The 27,574-nt window shown below is 32.1% G+C and overlaps 1 protein-coding gene across 1 annotated transcript; it reads left to right on the top strand.

Annotated features, from left to right (window-relative positions):
* Window positions 1–27,574, top strand: LOC123653779. The gene is made up of 26 exons (XM_045589762.1): window positions 1–31; window positions 1,580–1,596; window positions 2,360–2,430; window positions 4,198–4,315; window positions 4,775–4,915; window positions 5,011–5,115; window positions 5,206–5,450; window positions 5,914–6,031; window positions 6,098–6,230; window positions 6,314–6,432; window positions 6,643–6,755; window positions 7,413–7,622; window positions 15,323–15,434; window positions 16,281–16,392; window positions 17,123–17,259; window positions 17,564–17,689; window positions 18,843–18,953; window positions 19,030–19,121; window positions 19,321–19,470; window positions 19,834–19,986; window positions 20,332–20,441; window positions 20,635–20,821; window positions 21,118–21,309; window positions 21,823–21,928; window positions 22,968–23,103; window positions 27,345–27,574. The coding sequence occupies exons 1-26, from the start codon at window positions 1–3 to the stop codon at window positions 27,494–27,496; spliced, it is 3,297 nt and encodes a 1,098-aa protein (XP_045445718.1). The 3' UTR covers window positions 27,497–27,574.

The following is a 27,574-nucleotide window of genomic DNA, read 5'->3' as shown; positions in this document are numbered from 1 at the left end:
ATGTTAAAAAGTACTAGTTTGGAAAAAGTAAGTTTTTAAGTTTATTCACGTTAACTTTATCTATGTATATTTTTTTAAGTCGCACCGATGATGGAGCGAATTGTTGGTTCTTGAACCCATTTCGGCAAAACATTGACGTGCTTTTCAGTAGAAATAAAAAACAGGATCTAAAATCTTTGCATCTTATAATACATTCATATTAATAATACTTTGAATACGTCACAATATTTTGATAAAACATCAATGTAACCATAAAAACAAACTGGTTTTATATAAATAACAATATTACGCAGGTAAATATTTGTTCAAATGCCACAGTCGTACACCAAGGTTCAGGGTGAGTAAATAGGAATTTTGTTCAATTTTATTATAAGAATAAGAAATTAGCTCAAGTCAATCGTCAGAATTAACATCATTGTATGACATAATTATACAATATCATTTATTTTCGTTATTTCGAAAGTCTTTATATCATTTGCCTCTTTAATGTGGTAAATACAAATGAGCTAAAATTTTATATAGTTGAATTTTTCTTAATCCTAGAGAAGGAAATTTACCAAACAACATTTAAAACTATATTTTGCATTCAGCCAGTCCTTAAATATGTTGCACAAATTGCTGGGGAAGTGCTGCCACGACTTTCATGATAAATATTGAATGAACACAGCGATCTGTACTCAAAGCCATCTATAAAAAACCTTTCAGATACACTAAAAGCCTATAATAAATCTATATAGTGGTTGCAAAGTACTTAATGCTTGCTAGTTCTACTATATTAAGCGCATCTGTCAAACTACACCAAAAAGCGATTCATTTCAAAGACCAACACCTCCTAAAAACCGTATATTCAGAGTCGACATACCTAAAGTCAAAACATCCTTCGCTAGGCGTTTTAGTCTATTCATTGAACACTTCATAGCTGGGCTTGGTTAACGAGGTAAAACCAAAAATCTTCAGCTGGTTACTTTCACTACCATACGACGCTACCGAATATCTTTTGGTTCCGCCATATTAATAACTAACTGTGCCCGCGACTTCGTCCTCATGGAATGTAACAAAACAATTATTGTTCACTTAGCAAAGTTGTAAAATAAATAAATTTCTAAAATATAAATAGACTAAGGTACTTCTTACTACATCAGCTATCTGCCAGTGAAAATCCCGTCAAAATCGGTCCAGCCGTTTCAGAGATAAGCCGACAGAAACAAATAGACAGACAGACAGACAACAATTCTAAAAAATGTTATTTTTGGTATGTTTACCGTGTAAACATCCATATGCATTTAGTAATAATTGTGTTTGCAAGCAAACGAAAAAAAAACCGACTTCAATTACATCGACAAGTAATACAACGTAGATCGACGAAAAAATAGTCAAGTAACTACGCGTTATCAAAGATTACTCAAAAAGTAGTTATCAGATCTCAATGAAATTTATATGTGACCACATGGCAAACATCAGCTTTCGATTAAATTAAAAATTATTAAAATTGGTACACCCAGTAAAAAGTTATTGCGGATTTTCAAAAGTTTCCCTCGATTTCTCTGGGATCCCATCATCAGATCCTGGTTTCCTTATCATGGTACTAAACTAGGGATATCTCCTTTCCAACAAAAAAAGAATTATCAAAATCGGTACACCCAGTTATGTGGTATAATACAACGTAGATCGACGAAAAAAGCGTCAAGTAAAAACCCATTATTAGATATAACTCGAAAAGTAGTTGTTAGATCTCAAATAAATTTAAATGGGACCAATTGACACACACCACCTTTCGATTAAAAATTTTTGTCGTAATCGGTCCACCCGGTCAAAAGTTCTGATGTAACATACATTAAAGAAAAATACAGTCGATTTGAGAACCTCCTCCTTTTTTGGAAGTCGGTTAAAAAGGTGTTAATTTTAATATTACAAACAAAACTCCAATTCTTAACCGACTTCAAAAAAGGAGAAGGTTACTCAATTCGACCGCATACTTTTTTTTATGTATGTTCGGGGATAACTTCGTCGTTCTTGAAACGATTTTGATACATCTTTTTTTGTTGGAAAAGAGATATTTCAAGGGTAGTACCATACTAAGGAAACCAGGATGTCATGATGAAATCCCAGAGAAATCGAGGGGAGCCGCCGAAAATCGTAGTGACGACTAGTACGTTTGTTAATTTTTTTCGGCTACTTACGTTGTATTACTTGTCTTTTTTTAAATTATGTCATGAGCTTACTCTTGAGTCTTGACCCCTAGTCTAGCTCTAGAGCTGAGACGAGATCGAAGATGGAGCTCGCTCGCCCAGAAGAAGCCTGTTTACTGCGCTTTAAGCATGTTTGGGTTGTATGAACTCGGAAATACAGACGCCGGCAGGAATTCCACGCCTTGGCTGTTAAAAAAGACGATTCGAAGCGCTTTGTACGTATGATGGGTAGATCAATCAGGTAGGGATGGAAGCCTGCAGTACGTCTGTAAGTCCAATGGAAGAAAGGAGATGGGGGTATGAGCTCGTGCAGCTCCAGAGCACACTCCCCAAAGTACAATATGTAAAAGACCGTTAGACTGGCAACTTTTCTTCGATGAGCCAGAGTGTGAAGCTTCCACCAAACTGGCGTTACTGATTAGCCGCTTGGCTCTGCGTTCGACTGAGTGCAGTGTAGCGAGTTGATATTTCGCTGAGCCATCCCACAAGTAACTGCAATATTCCATGCACGATCGGACTTGAGCTATATACAGCGGTAAAAGCTGTCCAGGCGTGAAATATCGCTTAACCGTATTTAAGATACCAAGCTTTCTGGCCGCAGTTTGCGCTTTGGACTCAATGTAATTGCCAACATTGAGATTAGAACTCAACTCTATGCCAAGGTGGTCGAGGATATAGGACACAGGGACAGGTGTGCCACGGAAAGTGGGAGTCAAGTTGAAAGGACTCCGTTTGGCGGAGAACAAACAAGCCTGCATTTTGGTGGCGTTGAACGTGACCAGGTTGCAATTACGTGCCCTAGTATTGAGTTCGTTCGCTCTACTATGGCCTCTCTCTGAGGAAGTATAACGTCCCTGTTGTCTTTTGCGCTACACAGATATCTCTCAACAACCGTACTGTCATCTGCGTATCCAACAATGTCGATGTAACTTGTTGATGTAATTATAGTCGGTTTTTTTTTGCTAGCAAACACAATTATATTTATTTATGATTACGTACAAAAAACACATACATAGTAAGACTCTAGTGTTTAGTGGTCATATGTTTCTTGTAATTTGCTTGCATATTTGTGTAGTTTTATTCGCGAAACTGTATGATGAATTGTCTTTTTCTTGTATTTCTAATTTTAAGCAATGACCTACGTGCGTATGCGCACAACTAAGCCATAAATAGGGCAATATTTACATGTACTATATACAACAATCCCGAACACGTTTTGATGTAAATAAATACAAAATGTCATCTCATAAATGTTATATTATTGGAATTTTTAGTATCAATATATATGCCCAAGAATGCTATACCTAAACCTCCACAATATTGCTTTGATTATTGTATTCATAGATTCATAGATATACATATTTATTTATAACTTATTTATCGAATAATTATTATTAACGCATTGAAATACATAAGCATTTATAAATAATTATATATATTTTTAGTAATTTAATTTAAATAAATTAATATAAATAATAAGAAACATACTTGTACTAGTTCAAAACAAATTCATTAGCACAAATGATTTTTTGCGATTTTTAGCAATTTTTAGCGGTTTTTTTTTTCAATTCTCTCTTAATAAGGGGGTGTAGGGACCAAACGGTACCCAAATTCGGATTAAGTGCATCGAAATACATAACCTAAATGGGTGTAATAGTCAATGGAACGGAGAATTTTTGTTTGTGGGCCTGTGTAGCCATTAATAGAACCCTTGTTTTTGAAGCTATTGTTTGCATATTTGAATAGGTACAAGTAATGATATTGATAATGAGCACTCCCCGTCAGTGTGTCAATCGATTTGTGCATCGTGCAAAAATAATAAACTGAAATAGGTAGTTTCGTTCAGTACATTAATAAAAATAAATAAATGTAAAATATTTGTTATACAAAACGTTGAATTAAAGTCATAGGTCAGCGCTCAATATCCGCGCCGATAACGAGTTGAGAAAAGAGTTTTTACTTTAACTTTAACCTATTATATTAAATTGAATAATAAAAGAAATTACAGATTCTCTACTGCATTAAAAAGAAGAGATACCGGTAAAGATATACTCTTTGAACGATATCACATAACGATAAAACCCAAACTCCATAAAAGCAGTTCTTTATCTGACCTTACCACGAATGTAAGCGACCTTTGTGAGTTTCAATTGTTAGTATTTTCACCTAACATTAATTTATGTTGGTTATTAACAACATTTTTGTTATTTTTATTAAACAATTTTAGCTTTTGACTATCTACAAAGAGCGAAAAATTGTTACTCAAATGAAAGGAACATAAAATATTATACATTTGATGCGTCAGGAGATACATTAGAAGAATATTGGTCAACAAAATATTTATTACAAAATAATTATATGTCGTGTAAGGGAAAGTAAGTAAATGGTGCGTCTTTACAAATATCAACACTGCTTTACATTAATACAACGACCTTGCAGGAAAAAGTCAAAAAAGAAATTTAGAATGTCTCCAGACAATTTTGCTTCAAGGCTAGCAAATGACTACATGCACAAGCAGGACAGAGATATTAATACTTCATCAAGTACTGACACAACAAGGTATTACATCAGACAGACTCATATAGTGTTATATTACTACTAATAATACATACAATCTTGTTTTATTATTCAGTATGTGCAGCACAGATGAGTTCAGTACACAAAATACAGCAACATTTCCTTTTAAAGCTACTCCTAGTGGTAATCTAAAAGTACAATCAAATCAGGTGATTTTTACAATTTTATTTTAAAAGATTAATAATAGTTTCCAAGAATTTTGATCAAATATAACTCGAAACATAAATAAATGTGAATTCTACAGGTAGTATTTCAGTCTTCAACGGTCGGTGTACTACTAGCTGATCCTACACAAGCTAAAGTAAAAGTAAAGTTTGAAGGAAAAGCGGCTGGCGACACTAAAAATTTTGTAAGTGGGTATTAATTTTTAAAATATTCAATAGTATTTAACAATTTTGATCGTTTTGAATCACAATGGAATTTATTTGACCATAAACAGGAAACGAGTAATGAATCTGAACCACAACTGCAATATGGTACACGAGATATGAAAAGTAATAATCAAAATAAAACTACAGTTGGCAGAAATTCAAAAGTGAAGGGCTTGAATACAAAAGAAGACAAAGGAAAAGACCTTAATAGTCTTGGATATGCAATAGCTGAACCAATAGACTGGATGCGAATACAGCTGCCTAAAAAACAGGATTTGTTTCAAGAATTTTATCGGCGAATACATAATTTCGTGTGAGCATTTCAACACAAAATATTTAAATTACTTAGTGTAAAAAATAATTATCGTAAATAAGTTTAACATATATTTTGGAATAAAATTAGAATTGTCAATAAAACCTCATTTAATCCTCCTCCCTAAGACTAGAAAGGCCAATTTCACTGAATATTCTTGCTGATATTCAGATTTTAATTATAAACTCTATTTTAATATTTTAAACATCATCACATTACATGATATATGATGTTGTTATACCTATCGGTTGCTATATGTTCATACATAATAAATATATTATGAAGGTTAGTGCGGCTGTAATAAATGGATCATAATTTTTCTGTTTAACGTACATAAATGTGAAGCGCAATACAGCATCTACTATCTATTATTGTAAGATGCAAACATTCGCAAGAAGTCTTGACGAAGATCCTCATCAAGAGTCCTCAAATACTATAAAATAATAATTACTTTTATTTTCAGAAATACCGATACGATAGTTCAAATTGGTGCTGATGAATTTAACTGTCATCGTATAGTCCTTCAGATTTACTCATCCTATTTCGATAGAAACGGACAACGTAAAATAGATTTATCATCTGTTAGTAAATGAAAATTGTGATTTATAAATAAATGTACATGTCACAAATAAATATTTATTACACAGGCCAATATCTCTCCTGGAACATTTCGAACAATCTATGAATGGATGTTATTTAGTGGCACAGAAAGCAATAAAGTAATAAAAAGAGATAACGTACTAGCGTTATTGTGCGCTGCTCAGTACCTAGAAATAAAAGGTGATTTAGTCATATTATCATAAAATGCTAGATGACGTATAGTAAATTAATAATCCATATTTCTTGTTTTCCATCTAAGACAGATTTAGAAGAGCAATGCTGGTCGTTTATATTGAATGAAAATTTGTTCAACGAAGATACAGCATTTGCTGCGTATAGAGAAGCTAGGCTTCGAAAAATAGCACCAGTGATAGATATAATGGTATGTTTATAATAAAAAAAAATAGATTAAATTTTTATTTGGGAAACAGTTGAAACCAGAATTCAAACAAACATAGTTTCCACTTTAGAGGTATAAAAGATAGAACAGTGCAAAGAGAAAAAAAACTAAACAATCATAAGCAATTATTACTTTACTTATATAAGTTGTGTAAGTAAATTATTAGATTATTATTATTTAGAATAATTTTAGGTGCCCCGAATAATGCGGTTCTTTTTGCCACTGGTGGCTTCTAGTGATTTTCTTCAACTGGAACTTGAAGAAATAATTACTTTACTGAAATCTAATTTTATATGTGTCACAAGGTAAAAAGTATATTTTACCTACATAACAATTTTTTTCTTTATTGTTCTTCATCTAATAATTTTTAACTAAGGATCGGATGCTTAAGGTAAGGTCGGGTCTTTGTCTTTATCCATTAATTTAATTTAAAGGTGTCTTGTTTTTTTTTTAATAATATCACTTTTTATATATATTATTTATGTAGGTAACCTAATAGAAATCTTTTACGCTTCCTACGACTTAATTTTCCTTTTTAATATCAAAAGCATACCTAAGTAAATTATTTATAGGTTCAGGTTCTTTCATTTACCGAGACAAACAGTGCCCAAATAACTGGTAAACCGAGTTAATTTCTAGTATAATTATTGGCGCAGATATTTAGCGCCGATCTTCAGGATAATTCGACATTTAATTGATATTTAATAAGTGATTATATATATAAGTGATATGGATATTTAATAAGTGATTAATACCTTTACTTTTTATTTGTTTTTATTTTTGTAATGAAAATAATCTATTTTCTGTTCGCGACCCCTGCAAATGCGAAAAGCTTTCACTGAGTTAATAGTTATAATTGAGCTTAATAGTTATAAATAATTGCGATTCTATATTGAAATCAAAAATTATTCACACTGATGTAAGGTGAAATGAAGATAAATATTTGTTTCTTTTTTATGTAGTGAAATAGAAGTTTTAATGGCTGGAGTGCGTTGGTTGTACGGAAATTGGTCGGTCCGAAGCCGTTTCGCCGTAGATGTTATGAAATGTGTTCGTTTCGGCCTAATATCGCCCTGGAAACTGGTCGATATCAAGAGAAATCCAGAGAATAATGAGATCATGGAAATCGTTAACAAACCTGAAGTACAACAGATGGTCGACGATGGACTTGCGTAAGTTCAGCCAAAATAAAAACAGCAATACCTTACTGAATTGTTTTGTAAAATTTCAAAGTATCTTAGAACATTTCTGGTTTGTTATTGATAAACTATAAATTACCAAATTTATAATAATAAGTATACATGATAATGTTAAAATAATGAAAATAGGATATACTGTGTGTAATAATACTGTGTGAACTTTTTATTACGACGCAAAACGACAGTAGAAAAAAATTAACTAAAAACTAAAAAAAGTAGGAATAAATATACGTTCATTTATAATAACTTTTTAGTCTATCACTGATTACTATAAAAATATAGCTTCAAGCAATAAAATGTGCAATTTTATTACATATATAACTCTCAAATTACGTAAACAAACGTTTTACACTCTACGATCCCCATTGTGTATTGAACGCAGTACTTTTCAATTTTCGTGATCAAACTGCGACCGCTAAGTATAATTATTACTCGACCACTGCGCCAAATCGTTATCAAATGAATCAAATAATGTTATGCCTACCCTTTGTAATTGTAATATTTAGTTAAATATTAGATTATAATATATATTTAGATATTAAAACTTATTTTCATATATTAATTAAAGATATTAAAACTTATATATATATATATATTAGTTAGAAGAAATAGCAAACATAATTTATGTGAATAAAATGGACTAAAAGCGAATAAGCAATAAAGTGCAAAGATTTGATTGTTTGTTTGTTTGTATTGTATAGGCCCCGAAACTACTGAACCGATTTGAAAAGTTCTTTCATTGTTAAGAAGCTATACTATCCGCGGGTGACATAGGCTATATTATATTATCAAAAAAAAAATTGAAAAAAATAATATTTTGAAATTTTTGTTAAATACCCGTGCGAAGCCGGGGCGGAATGCTAGTATAAATAAAATATAAATTTATTGTCAATGTTATTAATCGTAAAGTTATCCTTACTCTTGTAACATACTCAAAGTTTAGATAGACAAATAAAATAAATACAATAACAATCACAAAAAAATATGAACAGATTTCATATAAACCTTGATGTATAAAAAATATGTTAGGCAAACACGCAAAGTCGTCTGTTCCTAAAAAAGGTCTATGGTTAGGCTAGATTCAATATTTTTTTAAATATATAAATAATACTTATGAAAATGTTACAACCATATTGGTGACAGAACAAATAATTAATTTAATATAAACAAAGAAAACGAGATCTCAATGATACTTACAATATAATAATATATATAATTAAATTACATTCTTTCCAGTTAAACTCTTTCATCTCTAATTAATTCTCGTGTCACCACGCTAGTTACTATACTCCTTCGAAGTGGCTGGACCGGTTTTTATGAAATTTTGTGTCCATATCGGGTAGATCTGAAAATCGGCCAAAATCTATCTTTCATACTCCTAAATTACAAGGGGGGGGGGATTAAGGAGGCTAATAATATATGTGGCAAAAAAAAAGTTTGCTGGGTCAGCTATAGTTTTAATGTAAAAATATATTGTCTCTTGACTGTCATTTCCCCATAATGCTATTAAACTACTAAGCTGTATTGTATCTGTGTGCTAATGTTTTTACTAAAGTATAAAAAACGCGATGTTTGAGTATCGCAAAAAATTGTTTTTACACGCGAAACGAGTTTGGTAATGTAATCGCAATAAAAAAAAAACTTAGATTCCAGTTCTTAGACATACCTTTGTATATTAACCGATCTTTTGAATTTAGCTTTGTACGTTCAGTCAATATAATTGTGTTTGCTCGCAAACGAAAAAAAACCGACTTCAATTACATCGACAAGTAATAAAACGTAGATCGACGAAAAAATAGTCAAGCAACTACGCTTTATCAAAGATTACTCAAAAAGTAGTTATCAGATCTCGATAAAATTTATATGTGACCATATGATAAACATCAGCTTTCTATTAAATTAAAAATCATCAAAATCGGTACACCCAGTAAAAAGTTATTACGGATTTTCAAGAGTTTCCCTCGATTTCTCTGGGATCCCATCATCAGATCCTGGTTTCTTTATCACGGTACCAAACTAGGGATATCCCCTTTCCAACAAAAAAAGAATTATCAAAATCGGTACATCCAGTAGAAAGTTATGCGGTCGTAGTCAACGTAGGTCGACGAAAAAAGCGTCAAGTAAAAACGCATTATTAGATATAACTCGAAAAGTAGTTGTTAGATCTCAAATAAATTTAAATGGGACCAATTGGCACACACCACCTTTTGATTAAAACAAAATTTGTCGAAATCGGTCTACCCGGTCAAAAGTTCTGATGTAACATACATAAAAAAAAAATACAGTCGAATTGAGAACCTCCTCCTTTTTTGGAAGTCGGTTAAAAACTAAAAAAAAATACTCGTTTATTTAGAATAGTAACGTCATTAACAATATTTAATCCGTCAAACTTCGTAAGGCCATTTTTTTTTTTTTTTTTTCATACAAAAGTTGCTTAAAAAGAGTTATCCACAATGAAGCAGTCTCTCTTATGCGCGAAAATACATGTTTCGACGATTGATTTTTATGTATATGTAAGAAATAATACGAGTATTTTATCGTTGTCGTATCAAGGAATAGCTTAGTAACAAAAGTAAACATTAAATAAACCAGCTGCCCTTTTTGTAATATCTAATAGTGTTTATAGGTGCGGACTGAAAAGCGCCTATAAGCTAAGTCTACGACCTTTTCACCAGCATTATTTCTAAAATCTCTTTAAATTAGACTTTAAGAAATCTTTTGGTTTTTTCTTATGCTTGGTGAATAAACGTCTTTATTATTATGTGACTGGCTGTCACTCCACCCGCTTAATATATAATAGATACATATATTATAATGAGCTCAATGAAAAATCACTGGAGGAGGCCTATGTCAAGAGGCACACCGAGATAAGGGATATTTTATAAACACATGTATTATGTAACTATTTGTTGGTTCTCGGAAATAAAAGGCTTTATTATTATTATTATATTATAATAAATACTTATATAAATAATATAGTAAATTTACTTATACTTACATATATAAATATAAGCGGGTGGAGGAATACGCTCCGGCGCGGCAGAGAGATCAAACGGCCGGGTTTTTTTTTTTTTTTTTTTTTTTTTTTTTTTTTTTTTTTTTTTTTTTTTTTTATTTATAAATTTTGATCCACGGGCTCAAAATGCCCGTGCCTTTGTTTATCATGCATGCATTATAATACTACAGGCGATTTTTCTACTTATTATACTACAGATCGACAGTCCTGTGACTGCCTAGTAAAACTAGGACGTGGTCCGACGCCGACGGTTTTTTTTTTTTTTTTTTTTTTCCTTACTAAATACTGTTTATGCAGAAGTATACACATAATTGCTTTCTAATTTCTAACATTATTATTTTTCTTATCTATGTCTATATTTACACTTATTTGCCTAGTTATCATATATGTACACTTATTTCCTAGTTACCATATATGTACACTTATGTTCTACTTACAATGTACACTTAACCTATGTTACTGTTAGTAAGGATTTTTTTTTTTCTTATATATATATATATTATTTTTTATATAGTTATTATTTGTTTATCTATGTATAAGTTATCTATTTCTGTTATTTACTTAAATTTCACTACATAACTATTTATTTATCTATTTTTTTATTTTATTTTATAGGTACATCCACAAAATACATATGGAACATTATATATAATTCACTATTACATTATTATCTAATATGTATCCCATCACGGGGTACACAACATTCCACAATATATTAATGCCGTGTAGCAAGTATAATTAAAATTACTTCGCATAAAAAATTAACAGTAAAGATACTACTTGTTAATAATAAAATTCATTTAAAAAGGTCATCAATCAAATTTATATAAAGTGTAAAGTTGAGATAATATTAATAATCAAACTTAGCTTAACTAAAATTTAAATAAATATATCAACATGCAAAATAACTGCTATTTGTAACTATTTGATAAACCAAAAGGATATAAGAATTTATATATTTATATATCTACTTTCTTATTACTATATCATGAGCCACGCCTGATCCCAGCATCTTGAGCAGAGCCCTTGCCAACGACATATCACGCTTGTGGATGGTTCTTTTCAGGTTGTGCTCCAAGATTGTTTTTGTCGAGGCACCCAGCGCTCGGCTAACGAACCTGCCGATTGCGTCATCACCGTCGTCAGTGTAGTAGACACAGGTGTTAGTGTGTCTTGTTAACGCTACTACCGCATGAGGCACACTATCGTGGATTTGTAGCCTCTCGGTCTTTGTCTGGACGATGATGACCTCGCTGTAGGTTTGCCCTTGTGCTTCATGAATGGTCATGACGCGCGATCCCTCTCCAGCACCGTATCCCTGGTCCATCAGGAATTTTTTCTCTTCCTGCGTATAGACCAAGTATAGGGTGGCCTTTTGAAGTTTTGGTATTGGCGCGCCAGTGTATCCATTCATTCTGAGGGAGTGGATGGTGGGATTTGACGAGTACATGTTTATATATACCTCGCAGATGGCATATACAACGTCCATGGGACTCCGGTATGTGCAGGACAAATCACGTGAGATGTTGATTGTCAGGTAAGGTCTACAGTACCTTATTTCGAACAGATTTTCTCTGTCTATATAAGGCAACTGGTTGACATCTCCGATGAGAACAACTTCGCTTGCCCCCGAAAGCCGAGCCGCCATTACTATAGCTCCAAAATGGTTCATAAGGGCTTCGTCCACCGTTAAACGGTTACATTTCGTGCCCTTTTTGAACCCATTTGTTAAAATGGAGGCCATAGTACGTACCCTAGACCTGATTTTGTCGCCAAAGCGGCGGGCTAGTTTCTCTTTAAGATCTTTGGCAGCTTCGACCGTCGTGGTAACTACTATTTCTACATTCTCATCGAAGTTCCTAACTATGTGTGTCGTTTTTCCGCACCCAGGTACCCCGTTTATCCACTCCAGCTTCGGCAATTGCCAGCCCACGAGGCCCGCGTCGACATCAAGATCAACTGAAATGGATTTTGCCATCTCAAGCATCCTGTCATCCAGCATTACTCTCGTGCACTTGGCAACCACCAAAACCGGGTCCCTCGGAGGTGTTAAAAATTTTGGTGACGTGTTTTCCCGCCCCGCAGCCTCGGCCGTGCCCACAAAACCACCCGTGCCGCTATAGGCTGCCATATATTTTCCTGACATGTGTCCTTTGATAACCTGGGACGTGTCGTTATTATATATGGCTGCCTCTGCCTCATCGAGCAGCACCATTAGCAGACCTTCGCTGCCTCGCTGATGGGCCTCCAAGATCTTTTTGCATGTGGCCAAGTTGACTTCTCGATTGGCTTTTACTATGGCTAGGAATTCAACCATTGCGTTAACAGCATGGTCTAGCGGGTTCGATGCCGGTCTTAGCCTGGGCGGGGTTACTTGTCCCTTATCGGCCCTAGTTCGGTGAGTTTTCGGCTTAACCGGTTTTCCTAGATGGTCAGCCCTCAGAAACTCCAACGGCCGGGGGTTAGGGCTGTAGGCTGAGAAACTGGCGGACAATCCTATATTATTTATTATCCTATATTTATTTATATATATATATATATATATATATATATATATATATATATATATATATATATATATATATATATATATATATATCGGTCGGCTTCTTAAGTTCCAAGGTGGTAGTGGAACCTTGGAATTCCTTAGTCGCCTCTTACGACACCCACGGGAAGAGGGGGTGGCTAAATTCTTTGGTGCCGTAGCCCACACAGCACATATATATATATATTTCTATATTATATATATATATATATATATATATATATTTCTATATTTTTTTATTATTATTATTAACATTTCGGACATTTCATTTCAAATTTATTTAATTCTATTAATATAAACTTAAAAAAAATGAAAATATTTATACGTATAATAAAAATATAAATTACTTTTAAGTAGTGCTTGTTCATTTAACCTATTTGTTTATTATTTCATTCATTTTACACATTACGTAGTAGACTAAATTATTACGTACTCATTGTATTCTCAAAAGTTGTATGATAAATAAACAAACGCTTCACACTCAGTGGCCCCCAGTAGGAATTACTCCTGGGTCGTGGGTCCGGAAACACACACAATACACAAGCACAAACGCCCAGACCACGACAAACATCTATTTGGCCTAAATAAAAGATTGTCATGTATTGGGATCGAACCCGCGACCGCTAGCGCAAAGACCAGCGATGTGACCGGTTCGCCAACGCATCATCGAATATATATGGACTGAACCACTAAAAGTAATAAAAAACCAGTCACCAAATTGTATCAATTCCTCTAACCTGCTAGATTATCAGATCCGTCATCTATGAAGAAATAATACATCAAGGTTAATCCAACGAGTATGCTAAAAAAGACATGTGTTATGTTGGTACAAGTTGGGTATTTCGCAGGATTTAGCAACATCAGTACCAGAATAAATATACTTGGTTATCTATCAACATAATGTATATGTACCGATGCGCGTATTTTTTATAGCATCAATTTACGTAAATACATCAAAATTACAAAGGAGAATGATACGATTCCATACATTCTTGGGCCAAAATGTAATGAAATGAAAATGGTATCAATTAATGCATTTAGGCTTATTGCTTCCTCGCTGAAAATTATCTATATTTTGGCTATCTGAGAGTGGAGTTATTCGACTTTTTGTAAAAGTGAGGTTATAATACAATGTCTATAAAAAACGCGATCACTAAGTTCTTGTAGCATTAATATTTGTTATATTTAGTGAAGACTGTTTGAAAACTCACTACGAATATTGATATACACTTGAAACCATAAATAAATATCAGGAATGGACTCAGAATGCATCGGAAAACAGTAAACACGAAACGAGTGACGGACACAGTATTATTGTTAGTCAGCTTTCAAAGCTGTCATTAAAAATATGATTTATTTTAAATCGATATGAAATCGATAATCATTTTGGTTTATCAGATATTAATTGATATTGTCCATAGTAATGTAACTTTATTTAAATGCACTTTATTGTTTACAGCTTTAATTGTGCATCTAAATATCTTGAATTAGTTAACTAGTGCAAACCTTTTTTTTTGAATTCTGAAATCGATTATAGTTGAATCGATACCCAAATAATTTGATGAAAACTATCTTTCTCAATTTTCACCGCTTCTAGATTCAGAATTGAGCTGATATTTTATATTTTAAAATAAAAAAATATGACCAATTTTTTAAACAATATCTCTACTCATTACATTTTGGCCCAAAAGTCCCATTCTCCTTTGGAATTGATCAAACGTGTAGATTTTAGGGATTCGATTCTACAGAGTAAACTAGCTTATTGATCAAAGCTTTCATACTGTCCACACTTTTAAGTCCATTACGTACCCCATTCAAAAACCTAAAATTGCAAAAAAGTGTAAATATCCTTCATTCTCTACCGTCATCATTATTTATTATCTCCATTTCTCCATCATCTATCAACTGCTAAATAGATTCTAAGAAGCATAGTTAAGAAATAAAAATCCTTGACCAAAATTTGTTTGCATCACTTTATATTTTTTTTCCAAGTCACAACTTATTCTTTGGCGGAGAATAAAAATAATTGCCACGTTTTGATTAATTGTTTTAGTCGTTGAATGTATATTTCTAAGAAGCAGATTATAAAGTAATTTTCATTTTGTTCACCAGATATGTTATTATTAAGTACTGGTACGGCAACAACTCCAAAAATTATTACCATTGGATAGATGTTTTGGATCTAAAGGAACCAGCTGAGAGAAATTGGATAGGGGAAGAAAAGGTTAAGAATAATTTTACAATAATACTAAACTAAATATATATATTTCTTTTGGACATACATATCAGTTCTTAGTTTCTGTTATTATGTCGGTAAAATCAAAAAATATTATTCATATTTTATCATTATTATTATTATTTTTTTTTATTAATTTCGGTAAAAAAATATAATTCATATTTTATAAATATGTAATTTCGAAAAAACACGATTTACTAAAAATACTGAGCTAAGTTCGGTCACCCAGATTGGTGTACCAAATAAGTGGCGCTATAATTGGGTCTGCGTCTGGAATATCTTATTGCGATGTCAATTATGCTTGTTTCTTTTTGCAGTCACTTTAAAATAAATCACAAAGTTTTAAAAGAGAAGATGTGATTTAATTGTAAAAGTGTGTTAATTTTATTAGTATATATGTTTAACATTTCAAATAATGTATAGATTATTATTTTTTTTATTTGATTAAATTATTAAAATTTATTAATGAAATAATAAAATTAATAATTATTTTATGAAATTGATTAAATAATAATTGCTGTTGATTTGTTTAATTAAAGGACGCTGATCTGTAATTTTTGTCGTCATAGTCTCTTCATATAATGCGTATTTCTTAGTATTTCAACCTTAAACAAATATTATTTCTGTATTAATAGTTCTATTATTATTACATTAGTAATTCAATCTATACATATATAACGTTTATGCGTCATATCCGTTTCGTCTATGAGCTTTTCTTTACTTATAATATATGTGAATATACCAAATATTACATGTATTACAAAGTCCACAGGGAAAACGGATATGACTGATAAACCCAAACAAATACCTGGAAATAACTATAACATTGTACAGAACCACGTCACGTACAAGGATTTTCTCAAATATCTCGAGCAGTTCTTGGTACCGAAGGAGCAGATGTACCAACAGATGGCGATGATGCAACGACGTAGCGACGACAGTCCCGGTAAATAAACATTGATTTTACCAGTAAATTGTGATAAGCAGGCCAATACCCTAAACTTATTACAAACATTATGAAAATAAGTACATAAATAAGTTTCTAGATTAAAATATATGACGTAAACGTGTCATGAAATTATTTATGACTAGTTGCCACCTGGGGTTTTTTTTAATGCTGAAAAAAATGCTTACAACATATAAGTAATGGTTTAAATAAAATTAACCAGCATTAAAATAATTTAAATGTGGTAAAACACAGTCAAATTCTTTTCTAACTAGGCTCCTAAATAATGACATCTACCGTACCCGCATACCTGCTATTCTCGACTTTACAAAAACAATACCACTTCTAACGAAAGTTGAAGAATCAATTTATATTTAAGTTAAAGAAAAAATACCAGACTTTAAATATAAGTTTACAAATCAGGATTTTAACGTTTAAATTAAATACTGTTAAAATGTAAATAAGTGTGTCTAATTCAACAGTGTAATAATTGTCTTGTATGTCGTAGAACTAAAAAAATTATTAATTTTGCCTACTAATATCATTATATTATTATTATTGTTAATACTATATGTGGTCTATATACTGAAAAAGCTGTATATATTACATATTATTAAAACACATATAATATAATTATTGCTACTTGCACAATTTACTCATTATTGGGAATTATCACTAAATTTATTATAGCAATGCTATATTAGTGTAAATATAAAATTTATTTTACCAGGAAGTTTACGCGGAATGGATGCAGATAAAAAGGAGATGCGACGGACAAAATTCGACTTTCCTTTACCCGCTACCTTGAAAGGATTGGCCAACGATAACTTCCCGACGATAAGTGATTTCTTTGAGAATAGAACAAAGGTTAAAAATTGAATACCCTGATATTCATACCCTTTAAAAGAAAAAATAATAATATAGAATACATTCTAAATTAATGTGTTGTATATATGTATACATACATATACAGCCGAAGTCCATAGTTTTTCAGCACAATAAATATTATCACGATAAAGCTTGAAAGAGTTTATTTTCGTTTGTAATCGGTGTTGTGAATTCAAATCTATAATTAAAAATACATACCTACATATACGTACGAAACACGTAAACCGCGTACACTTGCAAAATAATAAATTAACAACTGTTACTAATTAAAGTGTTACTGCAGGATAGAGAAAACGGTCAAAATTTTTCGCGGAATCGATCCCCGCCACCGATGGAAATAGAAAAACTCAATGAATTACAAAGCTCCGAAAAAAGCCCAAACACGGAATATAATACCAAAAACAAAGAGGTAAGAATATAGAAAAGATAACCTCAATCTTGTAATATATATATATACGCTAAGGTTTATGATGTTTTCCTCCCCTTTTTTACCATGATTTTTGAAAAAGCCTCACAATTATTCCACATAAATTATATACAATTTTATCGATAATTGCTTGCTCTACCGGCAACAATAACTAAAAAATTTGCTATTGCTTCGGTTTAAAAAAATTTGTAACTTTGTAAACTGATAATTATTATACTTATTTAATGCGAATTATTCGCACAGGTATTGCTAGTCATTCCTTATAACTCAAGCCTTAGAAAGTAGAGCCTTCTAGAAAGAGGAATAACTAACTACATTCATTAAAGACTGATCATCATCAGATAATGTTTGCTTGGTTTGAATTTAATCAAAACATTTACTTAACCTTAAACCTTTTACCACCTGTTCCCACCAGAGATCATTATTTAAGGACTAGAATAAAATGTTAGCTATTTATATTTTTATAGCATCAAACTTGCAATATTAGTTGCAGGATTCTAGAAATACTTAACCTGCTTTAGCAGTTCAGAGTGCTGCGAAAACTTACATCAAATGCAAAAGGTTAAACCAGAGCATGTGATAGTTTCTATTATTTGGGCCACTCTAATATACATCTTATATATAAAATTCTCGTGTCACAATGTTAGTTACCATACTCCTCCGAAACGGCTAGACCGGTTTCTATGAAATTTTGTGTGCATATAGGGTAGATCTGAAAATCGGCCAACATCTATTTTTCATACCCCTAAGTTATAAGAGGGGAATTAAGAGGGTTAATAATATGGCAAAATAGCGTTTGCGGGTTCAGCTAATATACAAAGGTCGTTAACATTCATGTTCAAAAGTATCTCGAAAAGATATAAAGTACTTATATCGGAAACTGTGTTTTAAATACTTATATATATCTTGGGTATATATAAAACACAAATATTTTAGTGCTTACCTTAGGGAACAAACGACCGAGTACGTGTATGTTACACACACGGTGGATATATGTAAAATAATAAAAACGAACATATGCTAATACTAAAAAATAACGATCACGTTATTACCGGATTGTTGTGTATTGCATATATAAAATTGAAGGTAAATATACAATAAAAACTTACAAACTAAACTGCACCTATCCCCCTAGATGGCTCATTCGACTACAATATACGAACCGCCAGAAAAGGACTCGGCTGAAGAGTTGAATACTACGAGTGAAACTAGTAGTGAAGTTGTTGGAACTAGTACTACAGAAAATGTAATAACATTATTACTAAGGCTTGTATATCAAGAAATATACAAATAAATACATAAAAACAAAAATATGTTTGTAGAATCAATACCCAAGTAGACAAAATGAAAGAAGAATCAGTATTGCGGCTACTTATTTAGCTGAAGCAACAGCAGCTTTGACTGGATCTAGAAGGTTAAATTACCTAGTTCTATTATGGCTATAATATTTTTCTTAGTTTTTAAAATAATACTAGTGAAATTAAAACTGTCGTTTGAGAAAGTGAATATTTCCATTTTTAAATGAAAATAAAACTTATGCTTTGATGTAATTCAAGGATATTTCATAAGATGATCATAATTTACTAAAAAATCTTAACAAAATTAAATTATAGAGAATCGCAAAGTCCTGCACGTGCCCAAACAACAACTAATGTATCTCATCCAGAGCAAATAAAAACTGCCACAACATCGGCTAACAAATTTTGCAGTCCACAAACTTCCATGTTCAACCAGTCCAAAGAATCTCTTGCAAGAATTAACATGTAAATATTACTTTTTAATTCACATTATGTAAAAAATATATATACGTACTAGAATTTATGCGCAATATATCACCTAGACATTATTTGCTTTGTACCTAATCTAATCTTCTACACACCTTCATGGCCAAGGATCGTCAAATGCAGGAAATTAGAACGATAAATATTCCGCTTAGATTGAACGATTTCAAACAGTTTTTTATACATATCACACAATAATGTATCTGTAATGCAAGAATGAACACAAACTAAACAATACAGTGTAATATTTTTTTCTTAAAGTTGACAATCGCAAAAATGACATTGTTTATTTTTTTTTTGTCCGCATTTGTTATTTTAATCATATTGATTGCTTTCTTATTTTAGGAATAAGTTATCAACATCAATTCTAGGACCATCAAATAAGAACTACCTTGCAGATGGTTCTCTCTATAATTGGGACAGGGAAACTGTATTGATCTTTGGAGGAATCGATCCTCATACTGCCTATGGTGTAGCGAAAAATACGGGAAAAGACATATTTAGGTATTTCAAACATTATAGTCAAGCTGTGTGATTTTATTATATCAACCAACATTGCTGTGTGATCTTATTTATATCTCTGAAAATATTTTCTGTCTAAATATTTTCATAGTATCATAAGATTGCCAGTTTTAATAAAAAAAAACAGTAGTTTTCTTGAAATATTACACTTAAATTTTATAAGAAAAAGAGCAGGCGTTGTAAATTAACCTAACCTAATTAAAGACCTTTATGCTTGTTTGATAGTAAGTTACTATTAGCCTTAAAACACTGCATGTCTGATATATTCCCGCTCATGTAGAAAAATGCAAATTACATATTTAAGCGCTTATGTGATTAAACACTTTCCAGATTTGATCCTGTAACAAACTGTTGGGATTTGGTTGGAGAACTTCCAGAACCAAGACATCATCATTCAGTTGCCTTTTTACGAGGAAGGGTATTTCTTGTAGGTAATAATTAAATCTAAAACAGTTTTGAAAAATTATAGCAGACTTTTATTTTACTACAAAAACTTACTTTCTCTCTTTGATAATATGTCTAATAATTTCTTTTTTTAAATGCTTACCACAATATATCTGTTAATACCAGTAGCATCAATAAATCAATAATTACGTCGATCTCCATCTTTCAACCAAATACCAGGTGGTGCAGACCCTCGTGAAGATGACTTACGAGGTAAGTCCGTAGTGGTGTCAACAGTTTGGAGCTTTGAACCAATTACCCGATCTTGGTACAGCGAATCCGGACTTGCAATACCACGGAAGAACTTTGGGCTTGTAGTACACCGCATGGCGCTTTATGCAATTGGTGGCCAGGATAAAAAAGACAGGTAAGAAAGGCCAAATGTAATATATCATATTTCAAATAAATATAAAATATAACAAATTCTGTGTAGCAACTTTCATAAAGTTTTAAATCGTATTGAAAAATCAATTTGATAATGCATTTGCTTAATGAAATTCCAAATGCACAAGACCGACATTTTGCCAAGTGTATTTCTAATAACCTTATTTATATTCTGGAGGAAAAACGTTGTAAATACATTACGTATAGTTAGTTTTCTGAAGTTTCAATAACAGAAAACCCCAACAGCGGTAGAGCGGTAATCTCTTTTTATTTCTTTAGAGTACTTCGTTCAGTTGAACGTTTCGATCCAAAGACTGGTTCATGGAGTGAAGTACGAGCAATGGGTACAGCGAGGATGGCGGCAGCAGTAGCAAAATATCGTGACTATATATGGGTGGCTGGAGGAATGACTGGCGAGAAACGCCACCCTGTGTGTGCCAACGTTGAATGTTACAACTCCAAGACGAATCAGTTAGTTTTGTAATAATTAATATATTTATCATCCTTATTATAATATATATATTAATATATTTATTATCCTTTGTACGGAAATAAAAAATCCTTAGAATGAACCTGTAGCCACTGTTTGCTGCAAAAGAACTTCCTTAAAATAAATTTAAATATAATAATAATAATAATATAATAGTACAACACTAAAAACTTTATAATATTTACCCTTGTTGATGAACAAATTTATTTTGTTATGATAAAGGTAGGTTTATCTATATTTATATATATATTTGCATACAGTCTTAAACGAAATCCAAATGAACCGCACTAGTTGGTTTAATGCTTGTCTTAGGCCATGTTGTTGGAGATACTTTAGGAAATTTTTGATAATGATGGTTTATATGTGTCACTGCTAAAGTATCTGTAAATTACTTTATTTTGAAATAAAAATATACATCAGTGAATCATCTTACACGTTAATTTAAACCCAAAATTTGCTGACAAGTAATTTATACATGCCATTTTCCTTTTAAGATGGACAGAGATTCATAGTTTACGATTCCCGAGGTGTTTTGCAACTCTATTTTCCATGAACGACAAATTATACATAATTGGAGGTGCCGGCAAGATCACTAATAAGGTACAAGCTCAGAGGACTGACTATGATATAATGTGTAGTTATGTAAGGAGATAAACAATTCAAACGATTACAAGTATTTAGATGTTGAAGATAAAACTATGTAAACTTTGTAATGAATAATATATATATAGATATGGATATAGAAAATATGTAGATGTAATATGTGTGATGTAGACGATAATAGATAATAGGTGATGTAAGGTAGACGTACTGAAAACCAATTTGTTGTATGTAATGTATATAATATAATATACTTAGGATGTCTTATTTGTATTATTTGTGAACTTGTGAACCATTACCATACTATTATAAACAATATTGATTAATTATCTACTTTAAATTAAATATATGAAGACAGTGCCCGGCCATAAATAATATACATAAGATTTCTAATGCTTACGCGAATGAAAATTTCTAATGCTTACGCGCACTCATTATAATGAAACATCTTTTTCCAATTTTATCGCGGTTTATTGGGTTTTTTACATACCCGACATCCGAAACGTCCGAAACGTCGGTCATGAAAATAAACCTAATAAACCGTGATAAAATCCGAAAAATTTGTTTCATTATAATGTACGACCTTTGGAAAGCAGCATAAATAAACATTTTTTTTTATATCACTAGGTCAGCAAAGAAGCGTACGGCTCACCTGATGGTTAGATATTACCGTAGCTTATAGACGCCTGCAACACCAGAAGCATCGCAAGCGCGTTGCCGACCCAATCCCCAATCACCCCCAGGAGCTCTGGTCACCTTACTCACCCACAGGAACACAATACTGCTTGAAAACAGTATTATTTAGCTGTGATCTTGTGTAAGGTCGAGGTACTACCCCATTCGGGCTGCTCCAGATTTTGAGCAGGAAATTCCTGCTGTGCCCTACCATAGAGCATACCATAAAGTATAAATTACAATACAAAAATACTTTGTTACTGGATTAAATCAACGTGTATTAATATGTGTTTGTTATAATGTGTTTTTTCTTATCCCTCTATACCTCGTGTCATATTACTTATTTAATTTTTTTTTATCTTAGGATAAAACAGCGAGTAGTGTTGGAGCTATTGATGCGTGGGACTGGAAAGAACGGCGTTGGAAATTAGAGACTGAGATGTCGATACCTCGTCACGGCCACGCACTCGCGTACCTCGGCACTCAACTAATTATTATAGGTTTGGCCATTTTATCTTTAATCAAATACAAATTGACCTTTACACCAAAAAATATCCAATACTAAATCTTCTAAACGTCGAAATAGTCAACGTTACAAATAAAAAATAAGTGTTCAAGTCTTAAATGCATTCGTGTTATTTCTGTGCATTTTCGTCAGTTTCCCTCCGATCCCATCATAATATTACACATTGATGAATACATATATAAAGTCGTTTTTGTAAATTAAAAACCAGATTTTCTTTAAATGCGTTCTTAACTGCAAAGATATTTCCAACCATTCCAAAATATATACAGCCAAAAATACAGAACGGTAGGAACTGTACTCTTTTTTGAAGTCAGCTAAAAATTTATATTATACCTAACTGTTGAAATACACAGATTTTACGATTGTACGTGAGTGAATGCATGTATGACTGGTTAGTTTCAAATGAGTTTAAAATAACTGTAAATAAATTAACCAGAAGATAAACAAGCAACATTTTTGCAGAGAAATTGAATAAAAACAAAAACTTCATTTATAAATAGAATCAAAGGATGTTTTGATAATAATTTTAGTGATATGATGCAACTGTAGTGTTCTAGTAATTTCTAAATACAGACCATTGTTCCATATTAACCTTGATGTTTTACAATACATATATAGTAGGTATATGTTAGTTTTAGTTTATCTAGAGAAAAATACCGTTTACTTTAAGTTCCATGTGCTGCATTATAAACGAATAATAAATAAATCGTAAATGAGAGAAGAGAAATCATTAGATCTGTCACGACAACTGACTTAATTGCACCTACCTGAACTTAAGGTTTTTATCATAGAGCAACACGGAGGGGAGTAGCCATTGCTTCTGCTACCGATACAAAATTGTCTGTCATTTTTTGCGGGGGGAAATTACACACATGCACACTTTATCTAATTCCCACACAAAAATAATCGTCTGTCACTACGAAACTCACACATACTAAATTAAAATCACACTTACATTTTTCACACACACATAGATACATTCTGTGTCATTACAGTATAATGACACGCCGCAACTACACTGACAAGTTTCTTACAGCCATGGTTGTAACAACTGTCGATATCCATTATCGATAAATTCAAGTACTCGGTTAGGGAAATAAGGTTTTTTAATTTGATACAAAGGTAAGATGTTATTATAAAAATAGCCTTAATTTACTATTATACTACAAATCATACATATTCATGTAAAATAAACGATTATAAAGAGTAAAGATTTGATTGTTTGTTTGTTAGCATTGAATAGGCTCCGAAACTACTGGACCGATTCAAAAAATTATTTCACCGTTGAGAAGCTACATAATCCTTGAGCGACATAGGTTATACTATATTTTCAAAAATATTAGGGATCCTTACTAAAACTCCAATAATGTAACCCAAGGGATAAAAAAATAACCTAAAAAATTCCTTACATTGCGTACGCTGCAAAAACTAATGATAATAGAAATATATAATGTTGTAAGACTTTGTACAACACATCATTATCTACAATAATTGTATTTGCTCGTAAACGAAAACAAAACTGACTTCAATTACATCGACAAGTAATACAATATACGTAATATATACGCGTTATCAAAGGTTACTAAAAAAGTTGTTATCAGATCTCGATGAAATTTAAACGCTACCACATGATAAACATCAGCTTTCTGTTAAATTAAAAATCATCAAAATCGGTTCACCCAGTCAAAAGTTCTGAAGTAACATACATAAAAAAATACAGTCGAATTGAGAACCTCCCCTTTTTGGAAGTCAGTTAAAAAGTGTCGCGACTGCCTATATCTAACTATTATAATTATGTCACAATACGTTTGGTGCAACGTTGTTGTGCCAAACAATGCCATTTACAATAAACGATTTAAAGGTAACATACATTTTGAGGAGTTGATGATATACACGGTGATGTCAACGAATCGGGAGTAGGGAGCGTAACACTAATGGCATCATAAGATGATAGCTTGTCATCTGCTAGATTTAATGATTTGTTGATGACTCTGAAAGGATGTTCATTTTCAAAGTTGATAAATCTAAGCTTCATTTCAATACTATGACTAAGGTGAACCATATCTTGATTACCTTGTACATGAGACAAAAAAAAAACTTACGGGACAAAAACAGTGTGACGTTAGTGTTGGTTTGGTGCCCTCGACTTATCCTTCTATTGTTCGCCAACACTTAAAAGTTAGTGGTATTGATATGATTTGAACAAATTAGACTATTTTTTGTGGGCGTCCAGGTTAATCTGTTACATATTACTATTTTTTTTCCATGTATCCCTTAAATTTGGATTTTTAGAAAACCTGCCAAATTTTTATATAAAACATTATGGTGGAAGTTCACATTAAGTAATTCTAGTAAAATGTATTAATACTCATAATACGTGTATTATATTTAATTTAATGCAATTTTATTATATAACTATGTTTATTAAAAAAAGCTAGCAATATAATATTTTAAATAAATCAAAATCTCAAAAATATCTGTCTCCTCTTTTGCCTTTGCCATTTTTATCGATAACCATCTACAAACAAACCGGTAACAACACTATCGCTCGGCGACAGTGACTTCTCGGAAATAGACTCTGATCAGTCGCTCGACTGATCCGCATATTGTATGCGGGCGAGCGGCCTGTGTTGGTAAACAAATCGAGGCAACACGAACGATAATATTTGTAATTTTTAAGTTTAAAAAAGGTTTAAAAGGAGTATACAAGTAATAATATGATTAAAAAATACTTACGTATGAAAGGTAACGCCATGTTTTAGTAAATTTGACGTGGCAGATCTTTTTTTGCAGTAAAAAACAGAACAATTTGGCATTTTTTGAAGGACGTTGATTCAATCGCGCAACTAGATTTAGTCTAGTGATCAGTGCGGCGGCAACTAGTTTTATTGTTTGCATATGGCCATTTGGCCTTATACCTTGACAGAGGGGAACGCCTGTACATGGCTACTCCCCTCCGTGTTGCTCTTTGGTTTTTATAGACCGACATATTGTCACAGATCAAAAAAATCAGCAATATCAGAGCACGTAAATAAATGGAGCAGTATTTTATTCGTTTTACTCCTTGTCATGATTCTAGTCATTAAATAGGTGAAGATATGTTGGAACCGTGATCGCTCACAAGCTCACAACATACTATCAAAGTAGTTAAAAATCTATGACGCAATTAAACACTGATCTCGCATGTGTGCATACTGTTTTTTTTTTTTGCTTTTTTAGATGTAATTTGATTTCTTGTAAATAAAAGTGTCAATCTAAACAAAATATTTGTTTATTATTTTTCATTTGCTACAAAATTGACAAAGAACTATGATTTTATCTATTTTTATATTCTATAATATTACTTTTAAAACGTGCAAAATAAACGAATTTGAAACCTCATTTCTTCGTATTCATTCTTCTCCGTACTCTCGTGTTTGACATGGATAAGATTTCACAACATCAATCATCAATAATCATTACACTGGTTATCGGATATATAGCATCATAAAATAAGAATGGGTTTATCATACTATTAGTGTCGCTTTAGAATACGTACTGTCAAAACACTATTATCTCTGCTACTCAGTGAAAAACTGACATGGAAATAAATTTTCTATCATGATTTATCCCTGGACCTTGTTAAGATATTAGAGAATTTCCTTGGCACATTTTGATGCATCTATTAAAGTTTAGGGCTGCTGCACTTACTAAGACTTTTTTACTATATAGTAATAATGTCTGTTTACCTACTTACGCTTTTGAACATATTAAAATTAATATCTTATGATTCGCACTAAATCGGATCGATCATAGGCAGGTATTATTGATGCCGCGCGCATGAACATCTGGAAATCCTAGCAAAAATAATAGTCTAAAATAACGGTTACTATTTTCAGTTGGATGACGTAATTACTAATGGAATACATAGTAAAATTAATTTCACAACAACGATGCCATGGGTCCAAATCCAAGTGGATTTATATAACCTTAAGTACATAGAAAGAAAAATTAGGGTTTAGAGATTCGGTTAGGCTTAGAGACTTTATAAGCCTTGATTTTTATTTGCTGCCTTAACAGTTAATCGATTTTATTACAATTTCACTTGATAAGATCAATTGAAATAAGTAGACCCTTATTTTGTTTTGTTGCAGAAAAGAAACAAAAATTTCTTAAGGTTTTTTTGTTTGTAGGCCAATATAGTGTAAATACAATTACAAAATAGTATAATTTCAGGTGGAGTAACAACAATCTACATGAGAGCACTAGGTAATGTTGAATCGTACTGCTGCGAGCGCGGCGCCTGGATACGCGGAATCGCGACTTTGCCTTCGCCTCTTTCAGGCCACGGAGCTGTTACCTTACCGCCTGCTTCACTTATGCAATAAATATTGCTTGAAAATCGGCCATGAAATAAAATTACAGGCATATAAATTAACAAATAAAAAACTACCTATTTAGTACAC

Source organism: Melitaea cinxia, chromosome 5, assembly GCF_905220565.1.
Source record: "Melitaea cinxia chromosome 5, ilMelCinx1.1, whole genome shotgun sequence".
Lineage (NCBI taxonomy): Eukaryota > Metazoa > Arthropoda > Insecta > Lepidoptera > Nymphalidae > Melitaea > Melitaea cinxia.
This window is presented reverse-complemented; position numbering and strand designations above follow the sequence as displayed.

Bases quoted from the DNA above. Each gene is read 5' to 3' on its own strand.
- LOC123653779 (XM_045589762.1), top strand. From the start codon at position 1: ATGTTAAAAAGTACTAGTTTGGAAAAAGTAA. The intron at 15,435-16,280 runs GTTAAGAATAAT...AACATTGTACAG, and splicing joins ATTGGATAGGGGAAGAAAAG to AACCACGTCACGTACAAGGA. The intron at 21,310-21,822 runs GTTAGTTTTGTA...TTTCCTTTTAAG, and splicing joins TACAACTCCAAGACGAATCA to ATGGACAGAGATTCATAGTT.